Below are 20663 nucleotides of genomic sequence, written 5' to 3'. Positions count from 1 at the left end.
TTTCTTGTATTTCTAGACAATAGAATATAGATACATAGTCCCGGGCTTCGAACAGAAGCCGCGCATCCACGGCCATTGCCCTTTGTAGCTTTCCAAAAAAAAAAAAACAATGCGTACATCCGACACAATGGTGCCGAAACATGGTATAGAATTAGCAGAAACACCAAGTCGATAAAAGATAGGTGGTCACTGGTGATGCTACAATTTCCAAATTCTTTTGTTCTGGAAAACGCCACTCATCACTCCTGTAGGCGTTGTGATGGGCCAAAAGCAGATAGGGAGATGACTAGAGCGGTGCAGAGGCAGATCAAAGCGGCTCTTCCAAAAGGGACGCAGTACCCCCTTCACCTTGGTTCGTAATATCTCCATGTACTGCCTGGCATGTTATCACTTGCACACAATGTTTGTTCTCGCCCGCCGTGTGGAAGTTGGCGAGTAAGGAGTGGCTGTGGACCACATGCACCTTCCCCAGCAGTCAGTGCCAACTGGTGTTTTCTCCAAAACAACAAAATTTGGGCCTGGGCCCTCACTGCCCATCAGTGCCCATCAGTGCCATCACCCGGTGGCGCGATGCACTGTGCCCGGCACGAACATGGCATCACGCCGCAATAGCGGGCATCAGCACGCACCGTCAGAGTTCCTAGTTCCATCGGCTATATGACCTGTTTGGCCCTGGGAATGGCGCGCACATTTTAACCTCCCAAGGGCATTAGCTGATTGGCATCTCCTAGGCCATGCCGCATTAGGTCCCGGCAGGCAAACGACGTCTTCTCCGCCTATCAGCGACACCAGCAGGGCTCGTTTGTCTCACATCAACGAGGAACACAAGCGGAAGCAGCCAACAGGGTGGTTCCGAGCCTAATACTAGCCCACTGTTGTGCAGCACCTGGCGGCCGAGACAATGCCAGCTGCATCAATCCGGCAGGCAATTTGATTCTGATCGGGATACACATATCAACACACAACCCCCATCGTCACCTCCCTCGTGCAATTCAACATGCCATTTCCAACAGCGCCAAGGGAAACGGAAATTCACGAAAAAAAACCCCCCCGAAAAAAACAAAACGCCAGCTTCCATCCAGAAAACGGCACCTGGGCTCTTTGCATCACACGCAACGGCCCTATTCCTTTGTTCATCGGCCCGTAAAACGCTTCTCTAGAATCCGAAGCGGCACATACAACATCGCACTCAATGAGAATGCCACCTCAAAACCAATATCACCAGCCTTTTCCGCAATGGGGCCAACATACCACTCCTCGCTAATACAGGGAACCACCAAGCCCAACGCAAGCACGCCGCTGGAAATGGCTGCCACGCCCAACGGCAGCTTGCTTCCTTTGGTCCATATGGCCTGGTCGTACGAATCAAAGCGGCAGCGCCGAATGACCACATGATCCGTCATGACAATGCCCACAAAGGCCGCCGACCAATACGAAATCATCGACATGAAGTTGTTGAGGCCAGCATAAAAGTCGCGATATGCGTATATTGCCACCGGAATGATGATTGCCGTAATGACTACCGCAAACACGTACCTGGGAACCTTGAAGAGAATGGGCGCGAGGGCCTGAAAGTTCAGTGTGATGGCATAGAAGGTGCCGCAAGTATTGCCGAGAAGAGAGAGTGCCTGCAGCACCACTACGAATTTCCCGAATCCGCCTGCGCTACTCACCATGGCCGCCAGAACGCCGCCCACGCCGTATGCCTCGTTGCCTTCTTCCCAGGTGGGATTGCTAGGTAGCGCACCTGCAATAGCCGCACCGAGAGACATGAGCAATACAGTGGGAATGGCCAGCCCCCAATATGTATAGTGAAACACTCGCCACCTACCACGTCGGCTTCGTTAGCAAATTCTTGACGGAACTTTGGGTGCATGCCGGGGGAACAACTCACGACGGGACCTTGGGGTCGAAATACGTTGTCAAATCGCTGGAAATCGCAGCCCAGGGGATTTGATACCCGGCAATGATCATACCAAAGCTCAAGATGTCAGCGGCCGTTGTTGGTGCTGCGGGCTCTTGCTGTTGTTTGAGTCTGCTCCCGCCAACCCCAGCAGCTATCATGATACTGATGAGAGCAGGGATGAAAGCAAATGTTTCAAAAATGTGCAACACCTTGAATCCGGCAAAGGAGACAATCAAGGACAATACGGAAATTACAACAATGCCTACATTCGGCGTTATGGTTCCCGACGATATTGCTGAGAGACACTGCCCGCCAACGACGCAAATGATGGCATTGAATCCCGTCATCGTGGCCAGATTCAACAGAACTGGAATGGAAACGAAATAACGGCTTCGGACAACGCATGAATCAGCTCGCCGCTTGATGAAAACACGTTGGATGCTATAGCGCGACAGAGGAGAGGCGACTAAACAGCCATGGAAAGCGAGAGAGCCGACTTACCCAAAGCTATAGCGAGCATGAATCATTTGCCTCATGCCCGTCTTTGGACCAAATGTGGCAAGATACCCTGCTGCGATGGCTGCAAGCAGATTGAAGCAGACGATCACAAGGGCGGAATCACGTAAGCTCAGGTTGTGCACGAGAGGGCCGAGCATGCCGACTGTTATACTGTCCGAAGAAGTGGCGTTAGTCAAACTCGCGCTCCATCTCCAGCCCTGAGCAAAGTGTGAACGAACCCGAGAATGTTGGAGTTGATGGAGAACCAAATGGTAAATATGCTCCAGAAGCGCTTCTGTGTTCGTTCCCCCACCACCAAAGGGCGGATGCCGTTTTCTTCGACTTGACCGGCTCGCAAAAGCTCCCGAGCAACTGATGGAATACAATCGGATGGCGCAGGCTGAGAAGATTTCCCAGAGCCGTAAGTTGAAGTACTGCCTACCTGGCGCTCTTCGGCATCGATATCTGAGCTGCTCGTTGGGGAATGGCGGCAGGGTGGCCGTTGACTGTTCTTGCGCGCCGCCATGGTCGATGACGACGTGTTCCTCTCGTCGGTGGTCTCATGATGCTCCGACATCGCTGCAAAGATGCCCGTTTCGATGAATGATATGAGTCTGGCACGGGTCGACTTTGTTTCCGTATCTTGCTGCTTCCACGGGGACAGGCCTCGAGCGGTGCTCAACCAACCCCAGCCCAGCAGGCAACGATTGAGCTCAGCCCGCACGAAGAAGCCAAGCACCAATCAAGGCGAGAAACATGAGACAAGCCGAATATGGGTAATGACTTCTCCAGTCCGCCAGGTTTTGTCAATAAAATCTGCAAGCACACGCATGGGCGGGACTTGTGGGGTGTCAAGACGGTAGCATGCAACCGCCGCGATGCCAAGACCGACTGTGAAGGGGGAGCAGAGGCCGTCTATCTCTCAAGAACCAAATCTTATCATGGACCGGGATGGGGTTTTGCAGGACGACTGCAACGTTCCGGGATGTCTAATGCCTCATACCACTTTGGGAGGGTTGTGCGGACGGAGGGGTCAATAGGGTACGAATGCTCCGTATGGCAACAGACTGCTCGGGCTGCAGATCTGAGAGGGGTCAGGTATCATGAGATGGAAGCAGTTTATTTGACAATCAGAGATTGGGAAAAAATCCGACGATGCTGGGTTCTGGCATTGAAGAGATGGCGAATGCATGTTTTAGTATCCGTCCTTCTCCTTTTGCCCACATGCACCACCATGTCCACCCAAGAGATTCAACAGGGGTTCTGCGGCATGGCGGTTGGCGGGTTGTGGATCAGCTCAGCAGCCAGGTTCGGGACTACTAGGTACATTATTCGTACTAGTTGTGAAGGGCTAGGCTGGCGGAGAAGCTTTATCTATCTAGTGTATGTAGACCCGTCACATTGGCGCTCTTGGCTACTCTATTCATCGCCAGCTTGACTAATGCAAACCCCGGCAGTTGTGAGCATCGTCATGATGTTGGGCCGAAAAGAAGAGCGATGTGGTCTTTTTATCTTTGCAGATGATGTTTTTTCTCTTCAAGACAAAGCATGTCAATGAATTCAATGATTGTCATAGTAGGCTAGGCAGCTGGTCGGCATCGAACCATCTATAGAGGATGGCGATGCTGACCGGCTGTGAGGAGGCGCTGCAGAGTATTACACAAATATGGAAAAACGCGCATCTTCATCACAGATGTTTGGTGCTACGGCAGAGTTGCCTTGGATCATTAGCAAACGGCTCTAGCCGTCGTTGCATTCGGCTTTACCCCATCTATCGCTATTCGGCAGATCATCACTCAACAGAGGCTCGAGTACCATAGGCGAAGGTACACACCTAGGTAAGCAGTAATGGTAGGATTTAGTCTCTCCAAGGCGACAAATCGGCCCAGAGCAATTGACCAGGTTGACATCACCAACAAGTAGTGGCGCACAACAGCACTCGGCCAAGGCACAAGATGCCCAGCAATGGCGCCATTGTTGTTCGAGGCCAACTTCCCTCACGAATGGAGTTGGTGGATCAAAGATTTTACACTGGGTCATGGTTTTTCAGCCGATAGTTTCTAGCGAAGCTTAACGCTTTAGCTCAAGCCACGGTTGTCTACTGCGTACCCAAGCATTAATGAATGTTTGAGTGGATGTTTTTCTTGCAACTATTGACAAGAAGAAGGGATCACCGGGGCCTGGACTTATATAAGCTGTTGCTCAGCCATCTCAACTGTTGAGGGTCCTACGTGATCACGTGCGGGCAAGCAGCCTCGCGTGCTGATGAATTTTTTTTGGTGCAACACATTCAACCATGATCCTTGGGGGTGAATCTCGCGCTCTTCTCCCTATCTTTCAAAATGCAGTTGGATGCTGCACCCAGAGCACTCTTCGAGAGGCTCCCAGCCGAGATCCTCGACTTGATTCTACTGCAACCGTCCTTGTGCGGTGAAGATATTAAATCGATTCGCTTGGCCAGCAAAAGAATCGCAAGCTCTGCCACCAGGCGGTTGTTTCGAAAAGTTCATATATCAGCTCTTCATCGTGATCGGGAAGCTTTCTTGAACATTGCTCAGTCACCACACCTGGCACGCCATGTACAAACTCTGGTCTGGGACGAGCTAACAGGAAACTTTCGACTTCTGAAGACTTCATTTCACATTGAATACTTGGGAGAGACAATGGGCTGGGGAGACTCACTTAACTCTGTCGGTTCTAATCTAGTCGAAGACCTTATATCACAAGTTCAGCCGCTATTTTGGCTAACATCGGAATCTGCCCCGCTGGAGGATGGCGAGATGGGATATATTGGTGCCCTGCCCTTCTGGGACGAGTTTGTTGAGGCGGCGGACAAGTTGCCGGCTCTTCGATCGTTTGTTTCGCGCCCAATGCAGCCCGATCGCGAGGTTCAGTCTGCCGCGGACGGTTATCCTCTGACCGTACGAGTCATCAAGGGATTTTTTCTCTGCGAGGATGTGTATGAACGCCAGGACGCGATTTTCAATCTTGGATTCTTATTTTATCTGATACCACTGCTAAAGCTGTACACGGAACGCGGTGATCAACGACCACGCCAGCTATTCTTCTCCGATGAAGATTCAGTTACCAAGAGCTCCCTCGAATATCTCGCGACCAGTGACGCTCCCGCCTTTAGACATCTCCACCATCTAGAGCTTAACGTCTTTGAGCGAGCTCGATGGTCACGTAGAGAGACGTCTGGACTGGAGGCTTGCCTCACCGAGGCTGTCAATCTGAGACACCTGCACCTGGGGTATATTCAAGCCCAGTGCAGGGACGATTTTATCCCCGGAGCCGACATTGACAGGAGCCCGCTGTATGCCATACCTACCCTACCATCTCTTGTGAGCCTGTGTCTGGACGACGTTATTCTTGAACATAACTATTCAGAGAGCCCCGATTATGGTGTCGATTTGCCTCGTGATCATGAACAACCGGCCTTTGTGAACTTTATCACACGCCATGCCGCTACCTTGAAAAGGCTCTGTGTTGTGTCTTCCTATGTGACAAGGCACAGCGTGTGTAAGCTTGCTAGGGTACCTGACTTGAAGCTACACAGGTTTATCATGGCAAACCCGGACACGAACAATACATACTATAATATTAAAGAGGAAGATATCCTGAATTTTATTAATTGGAAGTATGAGTATGATTTAGAAGGCAACAAGCTGCCTGGGCAAGCCGAAGGCCCCACCTTATCCTCCCGGTTTCCTAAACGCACACATGTACTCCCGGCATTGGAAGAATACGGGAAGGATGAATCGTTGACCATGGTTGATGATTGTCGAGAAATATGCAGAACACATGACGCCCCAAGCGGTCTATGGGTGGATGAGGACGGCATATATTATGATCCCGCAACTGACCAAGAGATGACGGAGCCAAGGCAGGAATATTGCCGCCCCAAAGATTGGCAAGGCCAAGTCGATAAACGCAGGTGGGATGGTGATTTAGGTCTTTGGCGAGATACCTCATCCTGCCACAGTACTCCCTTGCACAAGTATGCGATCGACCGAGTCGCCGACACCACTTTTGGCGACAACTTGGACAAGCGCGGAGAAAACGACCCCGGGCTACAGGAGGAGCGTGATAGGGCTATCGAATTACCTGCCTATCCACCTGAACTATGCCTCTTGGAAGAATTTGAACATCAAGCTCGAAAACTCGGACACCCAAAATGGGCCTGGGGGACAGACGACCTAGGCCATGTCTGGTACTGGGAAGTCCCCAATAATGGTCCAGGCCACCCCACGAGAATCTGGCACTTCACGCACAGGAACGGCGAAGAGGCATACGGCGACGATCCGCTGGATTTCTGGCCAGACTGGGAGGGCGGCACATCTGGGGACACCGTCTCTGCGACACCATTCGGCGGCGAGCTGAGGTCATTCGCAGAGGCTGCCAGTGACAAACGGCGAGGAGACTCGCACCCGCCATCCACCCAGGTAGGGACGAAATATGGCCGGCCGGCCAGGTATAGTCTGCTCAGCGACCCATGGTGGGCTCAAAAACACCCATAAGAGGTCGAGTGGCTATTCTTCAGGCATGCGATTTTCTGAGGGGGGTTTCAAGAGCCTAGCTTCGTCAAAAACAAGTGGCCTTGATGGATGTCGGAATGCCGGGATGGACATGGCGGGCGGACAAGCCCACTCGCGATGCCTGGTCAGGGTTAAATATGTACTTGAGAACTGGGAATTGCACATATTCGACTAGCAGCAACGTACAGTGAGGAGTAGGACAAGATGGTTGGATCATGGTCCCCTGGGCGCCATTGCCACCAGGACGGGCGTGGACGAGGCACTGCTGGGTGTTGTAATGAAGCAAGTGTATAATATCAAGACTTTCTTAACGATGGCCACCGTTGACATTGTACATGGACGATTGTATCATGGACGCCCTCACATTGGGGTACCTGGAGCTCTTTTCGCACCACGCAGTAACTAAACCACCACACTAGTAACTTGCTGCCTACTGTACACGGAGGGACGAGACATGTAATGGCATTGTGCATTCTTGGCAACAGCATGACATCATTTGCATCTAGTTCTTTGTCCCTTGCCCCAGGCATAACTCCATCTAGAAGTTACAACCGCGCCTCATGCCGGGACGCAGCCATCATGCATGCGTCTGCTAAGCACTAGGTCGTTTGCTCTCCCACGCACGTCCATCCAGGCCAAAGTCCGTCTCGCCATGTCGTCACTCGCAAACACCACGTTCCATCTCGCGGTGCTCAGCTTCGCCACACGTCCCTTTACCCATTCTTCCCTTGCGCCTGGTAGCATGTGACTGTCGCAAATGCCGTCCCATCTTCACGAGCTGATGCAACACGCGCGTTTGCATCGGGCCCGTAATAGGCCCGGGCCTCTCACACCAAACTGGCCACGCTTTGCACACCACCTCTCTGTTCCCCACAGCCTGTTGCCGTCTGACCCAGAACAACGGCTATTGGACGCCTTCATTTTGGCCGTGGCCATGAAGCGTTTTGTTTCTTCCTTTGGCACGGCCATGTCTTGGATCTAGAAGCCACGACCGCCCGGGGAGTAAGCTGCCCACGCGACTGGAAAAGGCGAGCGTCTTTGGAAACCGAGTGTGGCATACGTGGACGACGTATTCGCCGCTGGGGGGGGCATGTCATGATAATACCAGGTGTTCTCGTGAGCCTACGCCGCAGTCATTGTGGGTGCAGTGTGGATGGATACCCTGACATCACGACTTTGTGTACCGAGTATTCGCCTGCTCTGTAGACGATATTGCAGAGCATTGAACGCTGGCACCGTGGGCAGTACCAGTGTACCAGGGCTTTTTGGTATGTTCCTCTGCTCGAGGCGTCTTCGAAGTACAAACATGATGCGGGCACATGGTGTGAAAGCGATCCCGTGTCCGGTGGTTTATCATCTTCATTGCTCTCACCACACTTTGCGTTTCGGACGATGCAAAGAGTGGCGTCGGTGACTTTGTCGTCACAATGACGAGGCGTCATTAATCGGGGTTCAAACTAGGAAAAATGCCGATGGACATTCGGGAGACAGTTTGGGCCGTATTTGGCACAACGGTTGTAGCATCGACTCTGGTGTATGCCGGCAGTTTCGACACGGCGGCGGATCAATATTGAAGCATAGAATACTTTGGTATCCAAAAGCCGGCTGCTGGTGTACCGACATCGCTACACTTCCCGAAGCATCCGCAACAAGTTTGCAATAGAAATTGATCGCTGTCGCCTGATCACACAGTTCGTTGGCCGCCCTCGGCTCTTTCTCAAGTGGCCCAGCTCCAGTCTGCAGACGGGTAGTCGGCCCTGTGGCTGCTTTTGTAGTACCATCTTATTTGTTGCCATTCTCAGCCTCAACTCGTTTTTTGTGACTAAGATATTTGATGTGCATATGCGCCTATTCAGGAAAATGGAAGATAAAAATAAAAAAGGACACCCGTAGCGGTGATGTGTTTCCTCATCTCGGCAGGACATATCACACCAAGCCACGATAGCACATACTCATAGACCATGTCAGAGTGCGACTCGCCCAACCCAACGGAGCCTCCCGCCGTGGGTACGGCAACGGCTTGACGCGGAAGTCTAAAGCCACTGCCTTGTACTCCCGGCGACCTCCCTGGGCGCCAGCCGCGCTTTCGCATCACAATTATGCTTGTCATTTGTCTGTGGAGAACATGGCTGGATTAAAACTTGGGGACATAACATTTCCAAGTACCATGTCAGAAAAGGCAGGTCTCGGAAAGGAAAGAAAGAAAGAAGCCACAACTCTTCTAGCATGGCCCTTAGGGCTGGAACCCAGAAGCGCGCCAAGCACCGTCACCAGGTGATTCTTTGTGGCTGAAGTGTGCAACTTGCAAGCCTGCCACTCAGAACCACCACAGGGTTGGTGGCAGCATGATGCGGGGTGCAGGATCCTAGTGCAACACGCAGTTCGTCAAGTCGTCGGGTCGTTGCCGGTGCTTCAGCCATCGTTGGACCGTCATGGCCGTGATTGGTTCCGGCATCAGAGGCGGCCGATGACGGTCACGCGTTGACTCCTCCTTGATGACGGCGACAATACGAGAAGGACCTGAAGCGCGCGAATGCCGGAACTATGACCCTGTCCTACGGCCATCCTCCCTCGCCACGAGAACATCATTGCGGTGCAAGTTATACCACATTATTCATTAGGCACGCTAGATGCCGTAGGGTAATGCGACGGATTCCGCTCGTGGCTTCTTGCAGTGGCTGACTCAGAATTGGCAGCTACCAGCTAGTTTGGGCGATGAATCTTTATTACAAGATTCATTCTGAGGATGGGGGAGGTATTGTACCATATTACAATTCAAAGAGTACCGAGTACACAAAAGGCTTTGAGTCTCGCAGCTGCTCCGCAGACCGAACCCACGTTGAGCATAAACCCAGAACAAGAAAAGACTCGGTGTCCTCCGAGTGTCGTAAGTTTTCCGTGGAGAAATAAAATCCCAAGAACTTGCCAGAGCCCTAATTGAAAGAGAGGTAAAACAATAAAAAACTGATGAGTCGTTCAGGGCTGAATCAGGCGTTCATGAGTGGTGTTTGTATGACGGAGAGTAGCGCTGACCGAGAACAACCCTTTCCCCTACTGGTTGAAGCCAACCATGAAAAGAGCCATGGCTGCATTTGTGTTGCCCAATGTTTGACGTCTCTACTGAGCATTTCGACTGACTGACTGGAGAAGCCAAGGCGGCTTCAGCTAGCCACGGGTGCCAAGCTTGCTCATGTCGGACATTTGCATCGTGTCGTAGCACGCCAGCCAGCGAAGACGAGCCACACAAGCGGATACCATCGAAACCGGAAGACCTAATATGGATGGATGCACGTTGGTGTAAGCTTAAACCGTGGCATTTATGCGACAAAAAAAATAGAGGTTCAATGTAGCTGGGCTTTGCCTACGTCTGCGGCCCATGGCATACGCACCCAATAAACTCGACGGCAGTATGAATCTTCCCGCCACGGCACTGTGAGTTGCGCCATTCCAGCCGTGGTGCCCTGGTATTGGACTGGTTGGGTGGGAGAGAGACAGCACCACGCAGAAGCAGAAGCAGCTCCCATCACCATACGAAGCACTCGATAGTTACAGAAGATCTTCTTCAATGTGCTCAGTACTACTCCGTAGTGACCATATCATAACAGGGTTGAACCTGGTGCGTTTGTGCGGCGGCAGGTTGGCAAGGGATGCCCAGGCTTGATCAACTTTTTTATTCCGACGGAGGATACGAAACGATCCGAGGCGGCATCGAGTTCCTAGGTTTCTTCCTCATATGTCAGTCCGTATTTGACCAGGTCTCCATGCTTGACGTTGGCTCGTGACAATAATCTGGTCTAAGGGCATTTTGAGAGCACTTGCCACTCTATCATGCATGAACTCTGCGACTGCCTGACGTCGCGAACGGGGGCCTTGTCTGCAGTCAATCGGCATCAAACCGAACTGCGTAGGAGACCACCTGCAGGTATGCGGCGAGAAGATTGAGCACCAAAAGCAGCAATCCATGAATATCGATTGTAAAAAGATGGCATTCTGAGTCCGCATATTGCGAAATGCAAGAATCCTTGAAGGACCCAGTCGTGCTCTGTGTCTTACTCTGGGCCGGATGGCACAATATCAAGACCCGAATAGTCAAGTCGATGAACATCAATCATGTGGAGAGGTCAACATGTTCATGGTGGATGGAGAGATGATGCCAACTGCCGCGCAACTGTGGCGACGATCAGCGGCTGGAGGGGGGCAGCTGGAGAAGAGCAGGTTGGAGTCTGGTTTGCTCCTGCCTCCCGAGTCCTTATGCAAGGCGCAACAAAGGACCAAGGATGTGAGAGTACTTGACATGATTGAACACCACTATACTCTTCAAGGCATTCCAAGACTCACTCCGTGTTGAAGTTTGGTCCGCTAGACTCGAAACTCGCCCTTCCCACTCCATCTCGATCTGATGTTTCTCGCTACCAAGTGTTACGGCCGATGCGCCCATTGTGCTCGTCTAAAGTACGAATCAGACATGGTCCATGCATCATTGGCATACTGGCGACAACAGGCTTCAACCCCGTGTGCACGCGCAGAGTCTACAGCCTGTTTCTGCCCAGGATGCCTCCTTAGCAGTGGCAGATGGCGAATGACTGATTGGCCTTGGTAGGTGGGTGCGTAGCAGCAAAACTGGGCCATGCTGGGCTGCCATCCGCTGACGCAATCATAGGCAGGACTTGCCGGGATTTTGGGTGATATTTCCTGCAGCGAGTGGAATCTGCAGCGACGACCTGAACCACCTCGACCTCACGACAAACACAGATGTGATGCCGCCATTCATGAGCCGCGTGAGATGGCACCAAATCTTGTCTCGGGCTACGGAGTTGGGAGTGTCCCACACACACGAACACCTACCACATGCTGCATGCCTAAGTTTGGGTGGCGAAAGTAGTAACTGCAAGTCCTATCATGAGCAATACCATTCGGTTCGCATGCTATCGCCTTATCCCTGGCCTCGCACACATGTATTTACTATTTATGAAGAGGCCAGTGGCAGTGTAGGTTCCCATTGGTTGCCTGTCTATGGGAAACGACTTGGTACAACCGCCCAAAGGGCCACGCCATGTCCTCGCCACGGTTGTAGCCGCTGCGCACCGCGCGGGATGGGCCTCAAGGGACAAAAAGGCAAAAGGGAACAGCCCTCCCACTCCTCCCGCCAAGAGGCAGGCTAGCAGGCTCCAATCAGACCAGACACAAGGCTGGTGTGACAATGTGAGCTGAAGCGCGTCCCAGACCATGTGGTGGCTTTTCCTGACCGCTGTGATGGAGAGAAAAGAGCAGACTACAACTGCTACTACTACTGCGACGACGACGACGACGCATGTCACCTACGGTACCGGTTCTCTGGAGCGAAAGCACGCTAAACTTAGACCACCACCACTACGAACCTGGCCACTTGGATCTACGTCAGTCGCAGCGCCCGCCCGTGTCTCATTCCAGACGATCTTGGGCCCGGGTTGAGGGAGGCGTTCGATATTTCACGTTGGTTTTCGGTAGCCGTCTAGTTATGCGCTGAATGGCGGCTAGGTTCTTCTTGGGTCGATCAAGGACATGGTAAGATGTACGTTGGTCGGATTCTCCGGATACGGCAGCATGGCATCCAGAAATGGAATTTATTGCCCAGCTGGCTATGAAGCCATCATGTTGCCGGCACTAGCCTGGGTATTACAATTCTAGACACAATGACAAGACCAGCATGACCGCTTTGGGTCCGGTGGATACGGTCGGTCCGTATTCCATAGCATCAACCAGCTTCAGGATGGGATACGCCCACACACAAGTCGTTACTTCAGGTTGCAGCAGAAGTCAGTTGAGTCTCCTTGGTGTCCGGTTTGTCTCGCTAGCTTGGCCTGGATGGTATGCAGTCCAGGCTGCAGAACTTGCCGTGATGGATTCGGTGTGGTGGATGCCTGGTGGCAGGCAAGACCATGATCTGAGGCATGATGTGTAAGGTGTGGGTGCCGAGAGAGTTGGTGATGTGCGTAGCCATAAGAAGGCCACCTCCCATGTTGTGGTGTTCCCGGTCTTTTTGGAACTATCGAAGTAATGGCCAGATATTGTACAAAAAACTGGCGATACTATGTGTGAAGTCATGATTGAATAAGACGACTTGCAAGGTAAGTTTTTCCACGATTAGTTCTTGTTCCAAACACAGGTTGCTCCCGCACTTTTTGTTGAATTTTGTCTATGATGTGCAACTCTTCTTCCTCGGCTCCCATTCCGACAGCACAGAATTACCAAGTGTCTCCTCCCTGACATTTTACCAGATTCAACTCCAAAAGAGACTTTCAAAGCAAGGCCAAGGTGAAGCGCGTGACTTTGACTGGCGGCGGTTGCTGTCAGGTCGTTGATAATTGGGGTTCGAGGAGAGGCAGTCCAACCGTGAGCAAATATTTTGCAAGTTTCTATTTTACCCCACGTCCGTTTCAGTCATCGCGGAATAAGATATGATAGACGCATTACGATCAAGGGGTTTTTAGATGTTGGTATTACTCCGTATTTCGCACAGAAAGCCACGGGCAACAAAAGATAGACGGTTGCAACAACGAAGGATCCAGCCCCCAGTCCCTTGGACGCTCGAGCGGCCAAGATAACTATTCGGCAGGCTTAACGCAGCTTTCAGCCAGGCGGGATCCGTTGCTGCTACTACTACATACATAGATCTGGTCAATCTGCACGTTGCGTTGCACAGAGATTGTGTATCACGCATATTGTCTCAGGCAGGGGAGTCGTTGATATCCGGCACAACCAGGCAGCTCTCGGCTGAAGGGAAAAGAAAGAGAAGAAGAAGAAGAAGAAGAAGAAACAAGTTGCACAGACAGTGGGCGGCACTTTGTCGATTACCAGCGCATCGGGCACGAAACAAGTCAAAAGTCTCGAGCTGGTGCAAGGTGTCAATCAATCAATTGATGAGCAGGCCAGGCACTTGAACATTCAAGACATCTGGGATCTACAGTTACTGCAGGCGCTGCAGTTGACGCTTGGGTGGTTGAGCTTGCAGCGCTCGAGCCGCCAGACAGACGCCAGGCCTCGGACTACACTGTCACCTCAGCACCTGAGCACCAGACTCCAGGTCACCAGCCCCCGAGGTCACCAGCCACTCGCTACGCAGCCAGGCAGGCACCTTGACTCCGGCCAGGCTATCCAGTCACCACTAGCCACACCAGAGTCACCTGTCAATTCTGGGTCGCCCGTCATCAATCAATTGATCCGTCGTGATGGATCGTCTCTCGGCCATGTCCCCTCACTCCACTCTGAGCGCCGCCTCGCCAGGTTTTGCTCCCTTCCCCTCCATGTCCTTGTCCACGTCCGGCCTGGCACCTGGACTTCCTCCGCCTCCTCTTCTCTCCCCAAGCTCAGGCTCGACTTGGACTTCGACTCGGACTTGGACTTCGACCTCGACCTCGACTTCGACTTCAAGTCCAGGCAAACGGCCCTCGTACACGCGACATTCCCTCCCCGCCGCAGCCATGCCCGAATACCGCCACGTCCGGAGCGGCAGCCTGAACATCCCGAATGGCGCTGCCTCAAACACCTCGTCCTCCATGATGCCGCGAAGCCCTCCGAGTATGTGCCCGAGTTGCCATTTTTTTTTTTAATTTTTGGTTTTCCCGAGGCAAACCCGCCTTTTCCAATGCCGTGCGGCATCGCATCCCAGAGTCCCGCCCCCACCACCTCACCCTCTTTTATCGCCGCATCGCCGCACCCCATCCCGTCGTGCCGCTGACGGGACAGCCTCGTGAATGACAACCAAGATTAAATCCCGTGCTAATCAGTCTTCCTCGATCTGCTACAGATACCTCTCACGTCCCGTGCAAGTTCTTTCGCCAAGGTGCCTGTCAAGCTGGCAATGCCTGCCCCTTCAGCCACGACCTCGGAGCCGCAGCCGAAAACATCTGCAAGTACTTTGCCAAGGTACGTCTCCAGCGTGAGGTTATAGCTTTGAGGTTATTACTGTTTTCTGCGAGTCTGGCCTCACCCGGGCTCCGTCTATCATCTCCCATCTTTTGCCTTTGCGGACCAAGTTAGAATCACATATGAATGGACTAACATGCTTCCTCTCTAGGGCAACTGCAAGTTCGGTCCCAAGTGCGCAAACATCCACGTCTTACCCGACGGTCGACGAATAAACTATGGTAAAACTGGTGTCACCATAGCTACAGCTCCCATCGGCCTTGCCGGTCGGCCCTCGCCCAACCCTGCGTCCCCGAATTCTGGGACCTCAACCGGTTATCACCAGTCGTCTGCCAGTGCCCTGACAACCTCGCTCTACAGCGCCGAGCAGTCTCCATGGGATGACCGCCAGATTGCCAACCCTGCTAGCCACCCGGGACACCAACCCAGTCTCGACAATGGCATTCCCTCCATCGACTCTCCGTATGGCCACTCCAACTACGGCTCACCTCGCGAGGATGATCCCACTCGCCTTGGCTTTGGGCTGTCCCCTGCAAATGGCAAAGGACTATCCATCCTCGATGCTCCCCTGCCCGCCTCTTTCGACTCCAATGGCATCTCCAACGCCGCCCGCTTCCCCGCCGCGCCGTGGCCGTCATCTGTGCCCTCAAAGTTCGGCCTCGAGTCCCCCACAGCCTCGCTTAGCAATGCCAAAGACTCGCGAACCTCGGAGACGCTGAAGCTACTGCACACCTCGGCCTTCGGCTCGTCGGAGCACTTGAACCCAACCGCCAGTAGTCCGCCCAACTCTCAGTCTGCTATTGGCGATGAGTATTTCGGCAAGCGAGCCATGCACTCGTCTAGATATGCCAAACCCCGCATGCTTAGTTCCAGCATGCCCAAGGCATCGTCAGTGGACCGTGACTGGGAGGCCGAGTTTGCCTTTGACGATGACAATTTACCCGAAAACTACGTTCCCGAGAACCTGCAAGAACTCTTGACGCCTGCTGAAAAGGCCAGGCGAGGCTCTAGCTCCATGCGCGATGAACACGCCATCGAGGCTCTCAAGTACGGTAGCCCAATGGGTACCAGCCCAAGCCGCTGGGGATCGCTGTTCCAGCGCCAAAAGGAGGAGGAAGACGCAGCCAGGGCAGCACGCAATGTTGGCTCAGCTTTTGGCCATGTGGGCAGCCCTTTGAGAAGGTCCACCTTGGCCCAGGAAATAGGTGACGACTACAAGAGCCCAGGGACATCCGGCCGTCTGTCCGCGGGCCGCTCTACGAGCGAGTCCATGTCAGTTCTCTCACAACAACTGCAGCGCAGCCGATTGGACGACGCCATCAGCGGCTCGAGTTCCAGCCCTCACCTGCATCCTACTACCGCACGACTGCCATCCAGTAGTCTTGCGCCGATTGGCAAAGATCGGGCCATGGAGCGCCATGTGTCTAGCGGAAGCATCAGCTCGTCCGTCACTGGTCGCTTCACTACTCCGATTGACGAGGAGGACCCAGCATTCGTCTTCAGCATGGAAGAGGAAGATGACGCACCTACAGCGAGGATGCGCAAGCGAATATCTGCCGGCCTGAGTATGGGTCCATTGGGCAGCTATGCCAGCGCAGTGGCAGGCAAGAACCAATCCAACAGCAGTTCCAAGGAGAACAGAGATTCAGTGCCGGTCAACGGACGCTGATTGGCATCCCAAAACATTATTTTTTTTATTTTTTTTTTACCTGGGCGTTTGACGATTTTGATGCAACATGCATTAGTTATAGCGAATAGAAGTGGCGTGAAAGGTCCACGCGGAGATTTTACGAAGCTGCATAACAATGGCATACATGCTTTACACGCTCTGAAGCAATTCGTCGGCAGCAAGCGGCACCATACACACACACAGCCCGAGCACCTTGACTGGCCAGGACGACAGGGGAATAATGATGGGATACCCAGCAAAAAAGAGCAGAGACGTAAAAATAATGCAACGGAACAACATATCAAAGGTGCTTAAAAATTTGAGTTTGGGATACAGGCGTGGCCGGTTTTGCTTTCTTTTTTTTATGTTTTCTGTCATTTGCTTCTAGTCATTATTATTGGCTTGGCTTTGGTTGGTCTACTTTTTCTTGTCTTCAAGGTTGATTTGATTAAAACTTGCACTGGAACGGCCCGCGTCGGACAAGATGCTCTTGTAGTCCTAGAAAGGAAGGCGTTTGACGGCCAACGGATCTAGCGCATACTGGAGGGAACTATTGTGGTTGGTATTCTCTTGCACTTTTCTTCTGCTCTCTTTGCTACACTGTATCCAGGGAGGCGGCGCCAACCACCATTGGCGTCATTTTATACCAAAGTTGCTACACGTCTTTTTTTGTTCTTGTACGATGCCTGTGTCCTGTTTCTGTTTTGAGAAGATTGGGGTAGTTCCCAACGGTCATAACGTCTTGATCACGGGTGTCTCCGTGGCAGTGGTTGGCGCGGATCATACTGCTCGGGTGCTAGGAGGGTGGGTGTATGAGTGACGGTGGATGGTGGGTTTGTATTGTGCTGTCTGTGTCTGTAGCTGAGCGGAATAAAGAGAGCTACTTTTTCTCGTCAAATGTGTCCCTTTGTGTAGATTTACGAGTCGACGTGCACGCCTGGCAACAAAACGCAGCCAGGTCGGGCTCGTGGAGCGAGTGTACCGTGGTGCAACGCTGCCCTGGCAAGTCACCTCCAGCACGGTAATCAGTGTAGAAATAAGAAAAGCCACTCTGCACCGCTGGCTGTTGAAAACCAAGAAAAGAAGCGAGTTCAGCTTGGCGAAAAAAAGAAGCAAAAATGTGTATTCCCCTCTTTCTATAAAACAGTACATCCCCCGAGTTCCCGTCCACCCATGAGCTGAGATAATAGTACAGAGATTGCGACGTGCGATTAGTGAGCATCGGGTTGGCTGAGAATGTACTCGACTGCCTTGTCCACTGCGAAACCGTCAGTATGGGCTTCCCCCGTATTGAGCCATCGGGGCAGTTAAGAACGCACCAGAGTGGATGGAGTCGGCGTCCTTGTCGGGGATCTCGATGCTAAACTCCTCCTCTATGGCCATGACTACCTCCACCGTGTCCAGAGAGTCGAGGCCCAGGTCGTTGGCGAAGTGGGCGACCGGCTTGATCTACAATGGATGTTAGTCTACGAGGACATTCGAGGGGTGGTCAGGTGCGTTTTCGTACATTGGCAGTGTCGTTGACCTGGGCGAGTTAGCGAACGTGTACTAGAGGGGGAAAGGGGGGGCGTACCTTGTCGAAGCCCTGCAGCAGGCTCATGATGCGCCCTTCTACCTCTTCCTTCTTCAGGCCGCCGGCGGCTGAGTACATCCTCACGCCGAGCATTTTGGGCACGGCGGCAGCTCGGGGTAGGGCGATGCGCGCACTGAGCGGTGCGGCGGCCAGCGGGCGAGCGGCGCCGCGGGCGGTGCGGAGGAGGGCGGTGCGGAACATGGTCAATTGAATGATGGCTTGGGGGGGACAAGAGCTGAGAGGTGACGTGATGATAAATTTCTCGGTGTTTTTGAGGTACGGAGGTCGGGAGCTACGCCTTAGAGAACCTTGAAAAAAGAGGGTCACGTGAATGCTGGATTGGGGTGTTGCTGATTGGGCCGGTGGATGTGCCTGGATTCTGGGGCGAATCGATTTGGGGCTGTTGCAGGCGGGAATGGAGGCGGGGTTTAAATGGCTTGGGGAGTCTTTTTGATGGCTTTATTTTGAAATCGGTAGAGGAAAGACGATATGGGAGGTGAGACATGGGACTGGATGCTGAGTGGTGAACTGCGTGATGTTGTTGCACTTGGGAAATTCGAGGAAGTTTTTGGTGTTGTTTGGTGGTGAACTCCATAAAGCGCCAGTATTTCTCTGGTATTGTGTGAACCGAATATGTGTCGAAAACGGAGGTAATATCTCGAAGCAGACACAGCGGCTTATGCAAGTTGCAGAAGGCGATAAAACATGGATACACCACTACACGCGTTGAACAAGGTGCGGCGGCATCACATTTAGACACTTGTTTTGGGGGAAAATGTTAATCTTATGTACAACTTTTTCTACCGCCCGGCCAGCCCCTCCCCCCAAGATACTTCTACATGAACAAAGGGAACGGTGAAATAACGCTGTCAAGTGTGGTTAGATTATCGGTAGGGCGCATCCGCGCGAATGGCAGCCGCCAGCTCAGGCTCCCACTTGTCTCCGTTGGACAAAAGCTTCTCTGCAGCAAAAAGGATCAGCAAACTAGCTACACGGGATGCATGTGCTGAGTGGTTCAACCTACCCTTGTTGTACAGCAACTCTTCTCTCGTTTCGGTGGCATACTCGGCGTTGGGGCTCTCCACAATAGCGTCAACGGGGCACGATTCCTGGCAGAAACCGCAGTAGATGCATTTGGTCATGTCAATGTCGTAGCGGGTTGTTCGGCGGGATCCATCGGCACGCTCTTCAGCCTCAATTGTGATGGCCTGGGCTGGGCAGATCTACAATCCGTTAGTTTCTAATGAACTTGAGAGATTCAGGCGCGGTTGTTTATTGATGGATACGTACAGCCTCGCACAGCTTGCAGGCGATACAACGCTCTTCGCCAGAAGGATACCGTCTGAGGGCATGCTCTCCACGGAATCGGGGGGAAATGGGTCCCTGCATCGTGTCAATTGAAACCGTCGCCATGTGTAAACGGGTAGGGCTGTCCAATTAGTTTTCATCATACCTTCTCGAAGGGATAGTAAATGGTGTATCTGTCCGCCACCGGTCAGCTTCACGAAAAACAAGGCAGTTCGAGCCTCGAGGACTCATGTCTCATTGGCAATCCACATACGGAGGTCGGAAGAACTGTTCCATCAAGACGTACATGCCTCTCGCCATCTCGGTCAAGAGGAAGTACTTGCCCAGCCGGTCCAGCGTCTTCTCCTTGTCCCACGGCCACTCGGTGTGCCTGCTCGTGCGGAAGTTCTTGGGGGGCGGGCCCGCGGGTGTAGCGTATCCTCGCGTCTGGTGTTGCTGCGCAGCCATGAGCCGGCTGGCCACGACTACCAGCGAGCTGGTGGTGCTCGGAGCTCCGGCGAGCTGTCTTCGCGCGAGCATGGCCGCAGAGGCATGCAGAGCCGGCGCCATTGGGTGGACAAGATCAATTCGTTGTCGTAAACGGCCTTGGTCGGCAATTCGACGAGGCAGAGTTGGGGGGTGTGGCCAACTTGGAGAAGAGAAGTCAGGTGGCGATTGGGGAAACGGCCCAGCGACGAACGGTTTGATGTGATGGATTTCTTTGCTCGACTTGGGAGGCTCGTTACTGCGGGATTACATTGTTCGGGATGTGATTGGTGGTTGCGGTACGCGTGATGATTCACGTGACCTCCATGTCTTCCCTGAGGTGGACCGAGGATGCTGGAGTCAATACCAATTGCCGACAGGAGCAGTAGAGCACTTCAAAGACTGTCTACAATGGTGGAGATTTTTTCTCTCCCTTACTACTCTCCATCTTCTTCATTCAACGTCGCTAAGAGCTCTTTTCACACCGCAGGCAAATAATCACGTCTTGACGTTTCGTTTCGCAAATTCTCCCCGCATCAAAAGCTCTGCTCTCAGCGAAACCCGTGCCCACTTTCTATTTTCGGCTTGCAAAACTATTCCTATTCATTGATTTTGCCTTTCATGATCCTATAAATTGCAAAGGATTTGACCAAAGTCTTAACTCTTCGTCGCAGGAGGCTAATACTAAGGGAATTAAGTAGTCTAGGGTAGCTTGGTTGCTTGCTGCTTGCTGCAAATAAGCTCCCCCTACTTGGTATGGAGGATAGTCTTATGAAATACTTGCTGATACCATAACTGGAG

At 52.7% G+C, this 20663-nt stretch overlaps 5 protein-coding genes across 5 annotated transcripts; 2 read left to right on the top strand and 3 right to left on the bottom strand.

Moving 5' to 3' along the window:
• Window positions 1-1133: 1133 nt before the first annotated feature.
• fcyB_1 (Purine-cytosine permease fcyB) lies at window positions 1134-2981 on the bottom strand (the record flags this gene model as incomplete). The annotated part of the gene is made up of 4 exons (XM_066130571.1): window positions 1134-1827; window positions 1895-2296; window positions 2408-2575; window positions 2644-2981. The coding sequence occupies 4 exons, from the start codon at window positions 2979-2981 to the stop codon at window positions 1134-1136; spliced, it is 1602 nt and encodes a 533-aa protein (XP_065986792.1).
• Window positions 2982-4746: 1765 nt separating this feature from the next.
• On the top strand, window positions 4747-6924 carry G6M90_00g053770 (uncharacterized protein; the record flags this gene model as incomplete). Its single annotated transcript, XM_014685538.1, has 1 exon — window positions 4747-6924. One exon carries the CDS (start codon window positions 4747-4749, stop codon window positions 6922-6924), a length of 2178 nt encoding a protein of 725 aa, XP_014541024.1.
• Window positions 6925-14402: 7478 nt separating this feature from the next.
• Window positions 14403-16516, top strand: cps3 (the record flags this gene model as incomplete). The annotated part of the gene is made up of 3 exons (XM_014685539.1): window positions 14403-14499; window positions 14729-14847; window positions 14999-16516. 3 exons carry the CDS (start codon window positions 14403-14405, stop codon window positions 16514-16516), a joined length of 1734 nt encoding a protein of 577 aa, XP_014541025.1.
• Window positions 16517-17727: 1211 nt separating this feature from the next.
• Window positions 17728-18290, bottom strand: nuo-12 (Acyl carrier protein; the record flags this gene model as incomplete). The annotated part of the gene is made up of 4 exons (XM_014685540.1): window positions 17728-17774; window positions 17836-17965; window positions 18024-18041; window positions 18090-18290. The coding sequence occupies 4 exons, from the start codon at window positions 18288-18290 to the stop codon at window positions 17728-17730; spliced, it is 396 nt and encodes a 131-aa protein (XP_014541026.1).
• Window positions 18291-18973: 683 nt separating this feature from the next.
• Window positions 18974-19946, bottom strand: nuo21.3c (NADH-ubiquinone oxidoreductase subunit; the record flags this gene model as incomplete). Its single annotated transcript, XM_066130570.1, has 5 exons — window positions 18974-19050; window positions 19114-19312; window positions 19380-19472; window positions 19543-19570; window positions 19651-19946. The coding sequence occupies 5 exons, from the start codon at window positions 19944-19946 to the stop codon at window positions 18974-18976; spliced, it is 693 nt and encodes a 230-aa protein (XP_065986852.1).
• Window positions 19947-20663: the final 717 nt, after the last annotated feature.

The sequence above is a fragment of the Metarhizium brunneum genome, chromosome 3, assembly GCF_013426205.1.
Source record: "Metarhizium brunneum chromosome 3, complete sequence".
Taxonomy (NCBI): Eukaryota; Fungi; Ascomycota; class Sordariomycetes; order Hypocreales; family Clavicipitaceae; genus Metarhizium; species Metarhizium brunneum.
The sequence above is the reverse complement of the archived record's forward strand: the minus strand, read 5'-3'. Positions and strand labels throughout refer to the sequence as shown.